This window comes from Malus domestica, chromosome 12 (genome assembly GCF_042453785.1).
Source record: "Malus domestica chromosome 12, GDT2T_hap1".
Taxonomy (NCBI): domain Eukaryota; kingdom Viridiplantae; phylum Streptophyta; class Magnoliopsida; order Rosales; family Rosaceae; genus Malus; species Malus domestica.
The window spans coordinates 28,923,389-28,937,672 of NC_091672.1; the positions used below are offsets into that span (position 1 = coordinate 28,923,389).

Below are 14,284 nucleotides of genomic sequence, written 5' to 3' on the forward strand. Positions count from 1 at the left end.
GGTTATATTAATTCGCTTTCCGTTGGAGATGGTAAAGGGCAATGCTTTATAGGAAATGAGGACATTAGAGTTTAGGGTGTAAATCATGTGGACTCTGTTTTGAGAGAGGGATAGCGTCAGGGACTCCAAAAATGGCCTAATTTCTATGCCATAAGAAACATAATGACATGTGATTTATGCAGCCATTTGCTAGCTAGGTACCTAATATGACCAGAAAATTAACTCATATGCAAGATGTTTGAAAGAATGCATTCCTACATCGGAAGCTTGGTAGAATAAATTACAACGTATATTGATTTGTTTCACTTCAACTCAATACTTGTCGGGTTGTTATCAGTGTGATTAGTAGTGGCCGTTGGCCCAACTCTGAAATCTTGAAACTAGCTAGTTACTTACCTTTTGAGAGTTGTGCACCGTCAACCTTCATCAGTGATGATTTATAGGTCATTCTGTCTAACTTGAAGTAACTAAAAAACTTTTCCATTCCGGTTCCATACAGATTAATAAACAACTTTAAACATAAATCTGATTTGGCCTCCTCCTCAATCCAACTCTTTCTCAAGTCAATTACTCCAATCTCGATTACGGATTAGTAAACATGCTATTAATGTATTATATATTGCTAATCTTTAGGAATTAGAACTACATACAACATTGAACATTGGGAGATGCTACTCCTTCGTGTGTTACAGGCAGCATTTAGTCTATAACCGTGGACCAATGAAAAAATACACTATTTTTCGAAGGTGCTAATCAACAACTGGTTTAATACAAAGAAAATGAAATTAGTCTCATGGATCGGAGCTACTGTAGAACCTTGAATTGCAAAGCTCTGCTGACATTCAGAACATGCTGCCTTCTGCAATGCTGCAATGCGCAATCAATCATGGATAAAACCACATCTGGAAATGGATTGACAATGTCACAATGCAGGCGCACCGTTTATCTAATTTTCTGAAAATCGGTTCAATGATGTTTGAATTTCTTCCAGCGTTCGCCCCTTTGTCTCCGGTACCAGCTTTGCAACAAACAGAACGGTTACAGCAGATACGCTAGAAAACAAGAAAAAAGTTCCTGAAACAGAAAAATAATATCAAATGTGTAAGAGGGAGTCTTGCTCAAATCCAGACAGAAATAGGAAGCACAAATTTTGTGGCATTACCTGCGGAGCTCCAATCCATTAGGAAATTAAAAGTGTATGAGACTATCCAAGAACCTAACCAGCTAACCAATGTTATTAGGCTACCGGCTGACCCCTTCATGTTTATGGGAAATATCTGAAATCGAAATTAGGCTAAATTAGTTAGAAATGCGGTATATCAAAATGTATGAGACTGAACTGAATTTCGAACATTTCCATCAATATTGTTGAGGTCATGCTTGTTGAGTATAGCCTACCTCTGACATTATAACCCAAGGAATGCCTCCCATGCCCAACGAGAACGATCCAGTAAATACCTGATTGTAGATTTCAAATAGGTTGACCCATACTGTGAGTCTGTTGCCTATTGGCTTATATCAAAAAGAAAAACAAGTTCTGAGATTCAAGTTAAGTCGGATTTACCAAAACGCCAACAAGTGCCAAAATGGGAGTAATCTGCTTCCACTGTTGAAGGTTCTACACAGGGTAAACTTCCTTCTTTCAAGGCAATTTACAAATGACAATATGAAACTGAAAGAGGATTAGATTTTGTTCAAGAGTAAACCTGCAACGAGAATGACAACCCGACAAGGAGGCAACCTAAGCATGTTCCTGCTGAAGATACCTATAAGAAATACGAATTATGAGACTTCAGCATTGGATTTTAATTTGATGCCAAAATTACACCAGAATTCTCAATCTTTTCAGTTCATACCAGAAGAAGAGGACGCCGTCCAGCTTTGTCCATCAAAATTACACCCAATGCTGTCATTGGAACCTGCGGAAGACAAATTAGAATTATGAATCTGAATTCTGAAGAAACAATCAGGAAACCAAGAACTGAGCTAAGATAATGAAGCACCTGAACTGCAACCATAGCTATAGTCCCAACACTATCGGAAAATCCTGTCATAAGCCATAGATTTACTTCGTTTATCATCTGTTTTCTTTTGGAAATTATTAGATACACAAAAGAAGCTCGCAAAGAAGGCTTTTTGACATACCAGCTGAAATGAATATAGTACTTGCATAGAAGGCAATGCCATTGACCCCTCCGAATTGTTGTAGTACCATAAGCCCAACTCCTACCTAGGGAATTTACAAATTATGAAAGATAACAAAAAGAAAGGAAGCGTGTCATAGCAGGGATTAGCTTAGAAGCTCACAATGAGGGAATAAGCGTATCTCCTTTGAAATAAGTCAAGAATTCTCGCTTCTGAAAGCCGTTTCAGAGTTTCTGTATAATCCTATAAAAGAAACAAACATATATCAGTCCTTTTTCCATGCTACCTTCTTGACAGTAAATATATTCAGCAATACTCGAAATATATGTTGTTTCTAGTTAAATCGAAACAAAAGAGATGTAATTCAAAACTTACTCTAATCTCAGCTACTTCTTGAGAAGTATTGGAATTCTCCCCCCTAAGGCGCTGAAGAGCGGCTTCACACTCTTTCCATTTACCGATCTTTGCCTGAAAATGGTCTCACAAGCAGAACATGTCAAAGGATCCTCAACTTTTCCATATCGTCTCCAAAGAAAATGATGCATGTGTATAACATTTCTGGTGACACAATTAAATAATTGACTCACCAGCCATCTAGGAGACTCTGGAATGAAGAAGAGACCTAAAATCTGTATAACACACGGAATAGTCCCTGAAATTTAGACGAAAGAAACCTCTGTCAAATACTTCAGATTATGTTTCTCCCAGATGTCATTTTCAATTCTACTGCAAGGTACAGTTTGCGGTAATCCTATATTACAACATAGAGGAAGAGAAAGCTACCGAGGAGAGCCAAAGCTCGCCAGTTCAAAAAAGCCCCGATAAGATATGTCAGCGACACACCACAGCATATCATCAACTGTAAAATCAGTGGTGACTGGTGAGCAGGTGAACAAACAATCAGCTGGTTTCCAAATTTTTTAAATTTACCTGATGAACAGTTGTAAATCCTCCCCGCAGATCCTTCGGCGTTATTTCTGCTATGTATATAGGCACCTGTTTGTTATCAAATCATAAACAATTTTACGCAGAACTTCAACAAAAATCTTACATGAGTTCTGTATGCAATTGCAATCCTCACAAAAATTACCACATAAGAAAGAAGCCCCATTCCACATCCAACCAACAGTCTTCCAAGTTCCGCCCACCAAGCAACCTTTCGAGAAGAACATAACTTAAAAAACATGAGCTAAACAAAAAGTTCCACTCTTTCGAATATAAAGAACAAGTAACGAGAGATGGCCGAAAGGATGCGAAACCTTAGAGAAAGCTATTGCTAGCCATCCCAAAATGCAGAATATCTCGGAAAATGCCATTGCCTGCTTCGTCAAAACAAACCCGAATCAAGCAAAATTGAAGAGATTAGAACTTGGTCCGGAGTTAAAATGTTACAATATTACTTGAAATGAGAAAAGTTGAATGGAAGGAAGAAACTTACACCTCTTCGGCCTATATAATCTGCTATTCTTCCACTCACTACTGCTCCTATCATTGCTCCGATTGTCAATATTGAACCAAAAACCGAGTACTGCGAAATGGACAGCGACCATAAGACACATACATTCACAGACACACACACATGCTCCATCCATATTAATAGAAAAATTATGCAAACCTGAGCTACAGTGAGGCCCAGATCATTCATGACCCCAGACCGAGCCGGTGAGGAATATCCCACCTGCAAATCAATCGTACGCCATTCGAAATCGATTAGGAATCCAATCAAACGGCTAGTACTATTCCATAGAGACACCAAGATATTTATCTTGCAACACAACAATTGATTACCAAAATATTTAGAAAAACAAAACGCGTACACAACAGAAAATATTTAGTTTCCTCAAACCCAAAAGTTTCTAATCAAATTTAAAGATTTAAGAACATGAAACTTATCTACGTTAGAGATGTCACTGTGACAGTATTCTAAAATAATTATTATTATGCATCTAACTTTTTCACATGTCTAATTGGCTTGAGATATTGTCACCGTAACATCTCTATCTAATTGATGGTATTCCAAAATAATCTTCCGCTATCATGTGTCAAAATACTCATGCTATACTTACCGCAGACCCAAAAACATAGGAGCCAGAGACAGCAACCAGAGTGCTGACCACAACCATAATCGTGGCTGATGAGCTACTTTCACCTCCTTCTTCATAACTAGCACCACCGTTGCCACTGCAGCCACCGCTGCCGCCGCCGCCACTATGGAGCTTAGATGTAGTATTTTTGACGAGCAAAGGATTTGAGAGTTCTCCTTCTTCTATGTTTTCTCTGCTCATTTTTTAGTACTCCTTCGAAGACAAAGGAATCATATGAAACTCAGAATAATTGCGTTGAAGTATATCTATAACAAACAAGGGAAAGAGTGAGAGACATGTGGAAGTGTTTGTCGTATTGTTAAAGCTGCTTTCCATGCAACGGTGTCAAAGTTGTCGTTTTCTAATTTATCAACACTTATTGATCAAACATCGTCAGCGAGACACTGACCAAGTTGGAGACCATCCATCCTCTCTGTGTAATAATTCGTGGGAATTGTTTGGGTGTCATGGCTTATGTATTTTGAGTCCGGTTCTCTAGATCTCAGGGTCCGAGGAAATTTTGATCATTTACTGTTTGATACAATTCAATACAACAACAACAACAACAACAATAAAGCCTTTTCCCACTAAGTGGGGTCGGCTATATGAATCCTAGAACGCCATTGCGCTCGGTTTTGTGTCATGTCCTCCGTTAGATCCAAGTACTCTAAGTCTTTTCTTAGGGTCTCTTCCAAAGTTTTCCTAGGTCTTCCTCTACCCCTTCGGCCCCGAACCTCTGTTCCGTAGTCACATCTTCGAACCGGAGCGTCAGTAGGCCTTCTTTGCACATGTCCAAACCATCGTAACCGATTTTCTCTCATCTTTCCTTCAACTTCGGCTACTCCTACTTTACCTCGGATATCCTCATTCACAATCTTCTCCTTTCTCGTGTGCCCACACATCCCACGAAGCATCCTTATCTCCGCTACACCCATTTTGTGTACGTGTTGATGCTTCACCGCCCAACATTCTGTGCCATACAACATCGCTGGCCTTATTGCCGTCCTATAAAATTTTCCCTTGAGCTTCAGTGACCTACGACGGTCACACAACACGCCGGATGCACTCTTACACTTCATCCATCCAGCTTGTATTCTATGGTTGAGATCTCCATCTAATTCTCCGTTCTCTTGCAAGATAGATCCTAGGTAGCGAAAACGGTCGCTTTTTGTGATCGTCGCTAGATTGCTCCGGTCATTAGTGTGGATAAGTATATAAATGGATAGAGATAGGAAAGCAAACACCAGATGTACGTGGTTCACCCATATTGGCTACGTCCACGAAATAGAGGAGTTCTCATTAATTGTGAAGGGTTTACACAAGTACATAGGTTCAAGCTCTCTTTTAGTGAGTACAAGTGAATGATTTAGTACAAATGACATTAGGAAATATTTTGGGAGAATGATCTCGTAATCACGAAACTTCTAAGTTCCGGAATGTGGTATCGTCTTGACTTGCCTTATCTGTCTCGTAGGTAGATGTGGCATCTTCTCTTGAAGTACTCTTCCTCCATCCAGGGGTGGTATCTTTAACTGGTGGAGATGCACAAGGTAATGTATCAATTTCACTTGAAGCTTACTTGTAGTTTCAGGCTTGGTCAAGCGCGATACAAACCATATAGTAGGAGTCCTCCAAGTCGCCGAGCTAGGGGATCTGCTGAAAGAGGTGATAGACAAGGTAAGCAATCAGAGCTCTAAGCAATCAGTCCCAGATCAGAACTTTGATTTCGAGTTCCGGCTGATTGTTCACATTCTCCCTATCTTGCAGGCAGCATGAAGGATAAAGAGAAGAAAAATGAGAAGAGATGATATGGGATACTTTTGCTTTTGAAGAAGTAACTTTCCACAGGCTTATTCTTGAACTGGGCTGGAGGGTTTTCTGGTTTCCTCCAGAGTATAAGGCCGACTAAAGAATTTGAGGGTCAAAACAAGTCCATCAAATCTATAGTACGTTCGACCCTGCTGATATAGGATACTTTTGCTTTTGACAGAGTAGTGGATGTATCGGCACATGTGCTGTTACGTTTGTCTCCACATGCTTCCTTGTATCCTTCTCACTTGCCCTATATGTTCCTCAGGCAGATGCAGTATCTTCCCTGGAAGCATAAGATGTTGAAGATGAGTACTCGAGAGCAATGCCAGGTAAGTAATCAAGTAAGGGGTTCCAGGTAGTCAGTTCCTGACTGGAAGCTTGATTCCAAGTGCTGACTGATTGCTCTCTTTCTCCTTGTCTTGCAGGTAAGAACAAGGCCAAAGGAAAAGACAGGGAAAAAACATGATATGGGATACTCTTGCTTTTAACCCTGATGATATGAGACATTCTTGCTCTAGTATAGCTTGTTTGCAGAGGTATTATCGGGGGGAAAGAAAGCTGAATATTTCGAAAGGCTTCTTTGGGAGTGCCCTCTCAGATATGAGGAAGGGTTGAGCATTTTTGCAGGTCTGCCTGTCTGTTGGGGATGGAGGTCAACATATATAGGAGTCTCCCTAATAACAAGTAGTAATGCTATTCCTTTACCCTGCTTGGTCATAACACGGTAGTGGGAGCTGCCGGCTTCACATGTTTTAACTCTGTCAGAGCACTTTGAAAAAGTGGTCTGTGGTATCTGGAAAGCTGATGTTGCGTGTAAAGATTACAGACAAGCTTTATCCAAGGAGATCCGGCTCTTGAAGTTGGGAAAGTGGTGCCTCTTCGGTTTTCGAACAAGCAATCCTGTCGGAGATCTGGCTCTCGAGATTCGGAAAACGATGCCTTTTCGATTTTTGAGAAAGCAATCCTGCTAGGGGTCTGGCTCTCGAGATTCGGAGAGCGGTGTCTCTTCGATTTTTGAGAAAGTAATCATGTTGGGAGTCTGGCTCTCGAGATTCGGAGGGCGGTGCCTCTTCGATTTTGGAGCAAGCAATCTTGTTGGGAGTGTTTTCTCGAATGTGAGAAAAGGTTGGGCATGTTTGCTAGTCTATCTTGCCACGAAGCACAGAGGTTGACACACAGAGACTTTCCAATTATCCAGCAGTGGTACTGTTCCTTTACCCTTGTGGGTAATAATATGGTAGCTGGACCTTCAAAATTTATGTGTCTAAACTTTGTTAGTGCTGTTTCTTTGCTATTCTTTTACCCTTCTTGGTCAGAGCGGTGTAGTGGGAGCTGCAAGCTTCACGTGTCTCAACTTTGTCAGAGAACTTTGGCAAAGTTATTTGTGGTACCCATGAGCTAATGTTGTGTGTGGGAAGTGGGTGATTGAACAGTAAGATTCATGTGCTTTCTACTTCACCAGAAATCTTCGACATAATGCCCATAATTTCCGCAAAACTGACAGGTGCTGATAAGGCTGGAAAAGTAGGTGCCTCTTCGATTTCTGAGATCGGCCCTCGTGGTCTCTGAGCAGCCCAGCTTTTGAGAAAGCAAGCGCCTCTTCGATTTCTGAGATCGGCCTTCGTGGTCTTTGAGCAGCCCAACTTTTGAGAAAGCAAACGTCTCGTGGTCTCTGAGCAGCCCAGCTTTTGAGAAAGCAAACGCCTCTTCGATTTCTGAAGCTCCGTCGAGTGCAGATTTTTATAGAGGCTGACATTAAGTTCCAAAGCACACTTGAATCTCCACCAGTAGAAGCTCCATTCTTGCACTTCTAAGATCTTGATTTGTCCGACCTCTTCTCTCTTTAACACCTTTGAAAATGTCTGGCCCCTCCGACCGTCGTTTTGACTTGAACCTTGTTGAAGAGGCAGCCACGCCTTCTCCAGACAACATATGGCGCCCATCCTTCGTCTCCCCTACTGGTCCTCTTACCGTTGGGGATTCCGTGATGAAGAATGATATGACCGCTGCGGTAGTGGCCAGGAACCTTCTCACTCCCAAAGATAACAGACTACTTTCCAAACGGTCTGATGAGTTGGCTGTTAAGGATTCTCTGGCTCTCAGTGTTCAGTGTGCAGGTTCTGTGTCTAACATGGCCCAACGCCTATTTGCTCGAACCCACCAAGTTGAATCATTGGCGGCTGAAGTGATGAGTCTCAAACAGGAGATTAGAGGGCTCAAGCATGAGAATAAACAGTTGCACCGGCTCGCACATGACTATGCTACAAACATGAAGAGGAAGCTTGACCAGATGAAGGAATCTGATGGTCAGGTTTTACTTGATCATCAGAGATTTGTGGGTTTGTTCCAAAGGCATTTATTGCCTTCGTCTTCTAGGGCTGTACCGCGTAATGAAGCTCCAAATGATCAACCTCTGCTGCCTCCTCCTTCTAGGGTTCTGTCCAGTACTGAGGCTCCAAATGATCCCCATCCAGTGCCTGCTCTTTCTGGGGCTCTACCGACTGCTGAGACTTCTCCTAAGCAACCTTTGTGAAGGCTCCCTCTTGTTTGTTTATTTTGACTCATGTATATGTACATATTTGTGACTTATCGGGGATATCAATAAATAGCTTTCCTTCATTTCAACGTATTGTGTTAAATACACCAAAGCCTTCTTCGCTAAGTTCTCTGAAATTTTCTTTTGTTGGAGCTTGTATGTTGAAGCTTTGTGAATGGAGCATGTAGGTTGAGGTAGTATTCCCTTAATTTCCCGAGTGAGGAAAACTTCTCGGTTGGAGACTTGGAAAATCCAAGTCACTGAGTGGGATCGGCTATATGAATCTTTGAACGCCATTGTGCTCGATCCTGTGTCATGTCCTCCGTTAGATCCAAGTACTCTAAGTCTTTTCTTAGAGTCTCTTCCAAAGTTTTCCTAAGTCTTCCTCTACCCCTTCGGCCTTGAACCACTGTCCCATAGTCGCATCTTCTAATCGGAGCGTCAGTAGGCCTTCTTTGCACATGTCCAAACCACCGTAACCGATTTTCTCTCATCTTTCCTTCAATTTTGGCTACTCCTACTTTACCCCGGATATCCTCATTCCTAATCTTATCCTTTCTTGTGTGCCCACACATCCAACGAAGCATCCTCATCTCCGCTACACCCATTTTGTGTACGTGTTGATGCTTCACCGCCCAACATTCTGTGCCATACAGCATCGCCGGCCTTATTGCCGTCCTATAAAATTTTCCCTTGAGCTTCAGTGGCATACGGCGGTCACACAACACGCCGGATGCACTCTTCCACTTCATCCATCCAGCTTGTATTCTATGGTTGAGATCTCCATCTAATTCTCCGTTCTTTTGCAAGATAGATCCTAGGTAACGAAAACGATCGCTCTTTGGTATTTCTTGATCTCCGATCCTCACCCCTAACTCGTTTTGGCCTCCATTTGCACTGAACTTGCACTCCATATATTCTGTCTTTGATCGGCTTAAGCGAAGACCTTTAGATTCCAACACTTCTCTCCAAAGGTTAAGCTTTGCATTTACCCCTTCCTGAGTTTCATCTATCAACACTATATCGTCTGCGAAAAGCATACACCAAGGAATATCATCTTGAATATGTCCTGTTAACTCATCCATTACCAACGCAAAAAGATAAGGACTTAAGGATGAGCCTTGATGTAATCCTACAGTTATGGGAAAGCTTTCGGTTTGTCCTTCATGAGTTCTTACGGCAGTCTTTTCTCCTTCATACATATCCTTTATAGCTTGGATATATGCTACTCGTACTCCTTTCTTCTCTAAAATCCTCCAAAGAATGTCTCTTGGGACCCTATCATACGCTTTTTCCAAATCTATAAAGACCATGTGTAAATCCTTTTTCCCATCTCTATATCTTTCCATCAATCTTCGTAAGAGATAGATTGCCTCCATGGTTGAGCGCCCTGGCATGAACCCGAATTGGTTGTCCGAAACCCGTGTCTCTTGCCTCAATCTATGCTCAATGACTCTCTCCCAGAGCTTCATTGTATGACTCATTAGCTTAATACCCCTATAGTTCATGCAATTTTGTACGCCGCCCTTATTCTTGTAGATAGGCACCAAAGTGCTCGTTCGCCACTCATTTGGCATCTTCTTCGTTTTCAAAATCCTATTGAAAAGGTCAGTGAGCCATGTTATACATGTCTCTCCCAAAACTTTCCACACTTCGATTGGTATATCGTCTGGGCCTACTGCTTTTCTATGCTTCATCTTCTTCAAAGCTACAACCACTTCTTCCTTCCGGATTCGACGATAAAAATAGTAGTTTCTACACTCTTCTGAGTTACTCAACTCCCCTAAAGAAGCACTCCTTTCATGCCCTTCATTGAAAAGATTATGAAAATAACCTCTCCATCTATCTTTAACTGCGTTCTCTGTAGCAAGAACCTTTCCATCCTCATCCTTGATGCACCTCACTTGGTTTAGGTCCCTTGTCTTCTTTTCCCTTGCTCTAGCTAGTTTATAGATATCCAACTCTCCTTCTTTGGTATCTAGTCGCTTATACATATCGTCATAAGCCGCTAACTTAGCTTCTCTCACAGCTTTCTTCGCCTCTTGCTTCGCTTTTCTATACCTTTCACCATTTTCATCGGTCCTATCCTTGTATAAGGCTTTACAACATTCCTTCTTAGCCTTCACCTTTGTTTGTACCTCCTCATTCCACCACCAAGATTCCTTTTGGTGTGGGGCAAAGCCCTTGGACTCTCCTAATACCTCTTTTGCTACTTTTCGGATACAACTAGCCATGGAATCCCACATTTGGCTAGCTTCCCCCTCTCTATCCCACACACACTGGGTGATTACTTTCTCTTTGAAAATGACTTGTTTTTCTTCTTTTAGATTCCACCATCTAGTCCTTGGGCACTTCCAAGTCTTGTTCTTTTTTCTCACTCTTTTGATATGTACATCCATCACCAACAAGCGATGTTGATTAGCCACGCTCTCTCCTGGTATAACTTTGCAATCCTTACAAGTTATACGATCCCCTTTCCTCATTAGAAGAAAATCTATTTGTGTTTTTGACGACCCACTCTTGTAGGTGATCACATGTTTTTCTCTCTTCTTAAAGAAGGTGTTGGCTAAGAAGAGATCATATGCCATTGCAAAATCCAAGATAGCTTCCCCATCCTCGTTTCTCTCCCCAAAACCATGGCCACCATGAAAACCTCCATAGTTGCCTGTCTCCCTGCCCACGTGTCCATTTAAATCTCATCCTATAAATAACTTCTCCGTCTGAGCAATTCCTTGCACCAAGTCTCCAAGGTCTTCCCAAAATTTCTCCTTCGAACTCATATCCAACCCTACTTGAGGTGCGTACGCACTAATCACATTGATAAGTTCTTGTCCTATTACAATCTTGATTGCCATGATTCTATCTCCTACCCTCTTGACATCTACAACATCTTGTGTCAAGGTCTTGTCCACGATGATGCCAACACCGTTTCTCGTTCTATTTGTGCCTGAGTACCAAAGTTTAAACCCTGAGTTTTCTAGATCCTTTGCCTTAAGACCAACCCACTTAGTTTCTTGTAGGCACATAATATTTATCCTTCTCCTCACCATAACTTCCACTACTTCCATAGATTTTCCCGTTAAGGTTCCTATATTCCACGTTCCTAAACGCATTCTACTCTCCTGAACTCTACCCTTCTGTCCTAGCTTCTTCACCCTCCCCCGTCCAATGGAATCAAAGTACTTCTTTTGTGTGTCCCGTGTAAAGTTGATAGGTGCATATGCTCCCAAACAACTTTGAGTGGAGTCGTTCGAAAAGAAGTTTTTATGGCCCCCTTGCTCATTTAACACTGCATCCGGGTGCCTATGGAGATATAGCGACCTTTGCTCACTTATCACTGTGCTCGGGCCACACAGCGCGCCACTTACGGGTGACGCCCTAGCTTTAGCGCGATTTCGTTTTGAATTCATTTTCATAAGGATTCGACGTAACTGTGGAGTGCCGGCTGTCGACTACCTGACGCCCTCCCCCTCCTCCTTTACCCGGGCTTGGGACCGGCAATGTAAGATAAACTTACATAGACAGAGTTTTTGATACAATTCAATGATAGAGAAAAAAAATACAAGAAAAATTAAATGATCACTTCCAATCAGTTATCCCCTTTAAAAAAAAGAAAAAGAAAAAAAGACCCCTTACCGTTAAATTAATCGATGATGGTGACCACTATTCCTTTGTACATATGTCTAGGAAAACAAGTGAAAAGGTCATTCTCTTTTTTCTTTTCTAAAGAATTAAAAACAGAAAATATAATAGTAATATTATCACATAATGTTATTAAAATACTTCTTAAAATATAGGTAAATGATAGAGTTGATACCTCATAGATGTAAGATATAATATTATAAAATAGATTCACATACTATAACATGAATAAATTGGTAATACTACGCGACAGTGTAAAATTTACACTAGACCTTCTCCTTAAGAGCAAGTCCACCCCTAAGGATTTTGCGCCAGTACCCAGCCCATTTATCCACTCAAGTGAACAGTAATAGACCCCAGTGAACAGTAATAGGCCAAAACATCTCCACCCCTAAATCCAAATAGCCTAGTCAATTTTATTAAAATATTATTATTTTTTATTATAAAATAATAAAAATAAAAATTTTATTAAAAAAAAAGTTTCAATCAGATGGTAGCATTTGAGAATTCAACAGTTTCAGTCAGACAAAAACACAAACACTTAGACGGTAATTTGAGGAAGCTCGAACTTGAATGGATTACCTTCTTCGGACCTCCGAACCGGGTCCATGTTCTTGAGTTCTTTGCGGATTCTGGATCGGAGCAACCGCTTTTTCCGGAATATAGCTTCGATTGGGTCGTCGATGTCTTGGTTCATGGTGGCGAAGGGGCGGTGAGAATGGGATGCGAGGCGTTCGTTAGCTAGGCGAGAAGGGAAAAGGGTATGAGAAGCTAACGTGCACGGCCGGAATCAACCTCAGCCCCGAGGTGCTCTGCACCAAGAACCCGGAATCAACCTCAGCCTCGAGGAGCTCTGCACCAAGATCTCTCTGTGACGCGTTGATCGTGAGGGAGGTTGATGGTCCGGCCACCGTCAGATGGCCCGACATGTGGGTCTGTCTATTTTAGGCCGATCTCTTGCTTGGCTTGGGCTGGATGTCGGTCAAAATGCTGGGCTGGAGTAGATAGCCTGGGTGCTGGCCTATCAGTTCCCCGGTGGAACTGCTCTAAGATGGTTTTATAAGAATATTCTCTTTTGACTGAAAAAGGACAATTGGCTTCAAATGATCATAAACAAATCTCATTTACTGAACTAATCAAAAGATTAATGAAATGTGCAATAAGGTTCAAAAGACAGCCGCTATTCTGTGCTAGCATGGCTTCTTAGTTCATCTGATTTCACAATGTACAATAGATGCTTGTAGTTCTTCAAGCGTTCTCCCCTTAGTCTCCCTCACAAGTTTTGCAATGGACACAACAGTTAAACTGCAAATGGCCGACAAGACGAAAAACGTTCCTGAAAATTGTGTGATCAATCGTGAGTATGCATGAGAAGAAATGAAGAAAAGAGATGCAAAGAAAAGTCGGGGAGTTGGTTGTTGCTGAGATACCTGCTGATCTCCGATCGATTCCATCATAAAGTTGACGGTAATCCTGCCATGCCGTTGTGTATGATACATAAAAACCCTGACTGCAGTTAATATTAATATTTTTCAATTCATTTGATCTGACAACCATAAAATTGAAAGAGGTATGTTAGAAGTAAAAATGGACGTGTGAATAGCACTACCCTAAACAATAAATGAAGTGCGAAGGTTGTACTTGTATTCATACGCAGAGAATAGAATGTCAATTGGAAAGCTAGCAGCTGGGGCTTCAACTAAACAAACAAAGTTGGCAATTATGTGATAAATAGGTCATTGACAAAATTTGAAGAAGCAAATTACGCTACTAGACCCCTAAAAAGCACTGGTGAGTAATCAAAGAGGTGAAATAGTGTGCAGTTGTACAGTCGAATTGTTGGCACAATGGACATGGTCACAAATTTGGTGAGGACTGCTTTTCGTTCATGGTAGCTGTACAGTTGGTTGAGTTGGCACAATGTACATCGTATTCACGTGCTGGCACTAAATTTAAATGACACATGTGAGATAGTGTGAAGGTGGTTAAGCTTACACAATCACTGGCGGAGGCACCAAGAGACAGAGTAAGATTCTCTCCCCTCTTATTCCTCTTCCATTCTCTT

The 14,284-nt window shown here is 41.5% G+C and overlaps 1 protein-coding gene across 4 annotated transcripts; it reads right to left on the minus strand.

Annotated features, from left to right (window-relative positions):
• Positions 1-599: 599 nt before the first annotated feature.
• On the minus strand, positions 600-13,272 carry LOC103423566 (sugar transporter ERD6-like 5). Of its 4 annotated transcripts, none has more exons than XM_070809595.1 (19): positions 12,802-13,272; positions 4,212-4,442; positions 3,761-3,823; positions 3,584-3,673; positions 3,405-3,464; positions 3,236-3,301; positions 3,076-3,141; positions 2,929-3,004; positions 2,733-2,797; positions 2,521-2,613; positions 2,308-2,388; positions 2,146-2,230; positions 2,004-2,047; positions 1,857-1,919; positions 1,707-1,766; positions 1,565-1,606; positions 1,399-1,458; positions 1,163-1,277; positions 600-1,074 (listed from the first exon to the last, which is right to left on the minus strand). In XM_070809595.1, exons 2-19 carry the CDS (start codon positions 4,428-4,430, stop codon positions 947-949), a joined length of 1,476 nt encoding a protein of 491 aa, XP_070665696.1. In that variant the 5' UTR covers positions 4,431-4,442; positions 12,802-13,272; the 3' UTR covers positions 600-946. The 4 variants fall into 4 exon arrangements, with proteins under 4 accessions (XP_070665696.1, XP_028945897.2, XP_070665695.1 ...); XM_029090064.2 differs by having other exon boundaries at positions 1,565-1,618; XM_070809594.1 differs by lacking the exon at positions 12,802-13,272 and having other exon boundaries at positions 1,565-1,618; positions 4,212-4,483.
• Between the last annotated feature and the right edge of the window lie 1,012 nt (positions 13,273-14,284).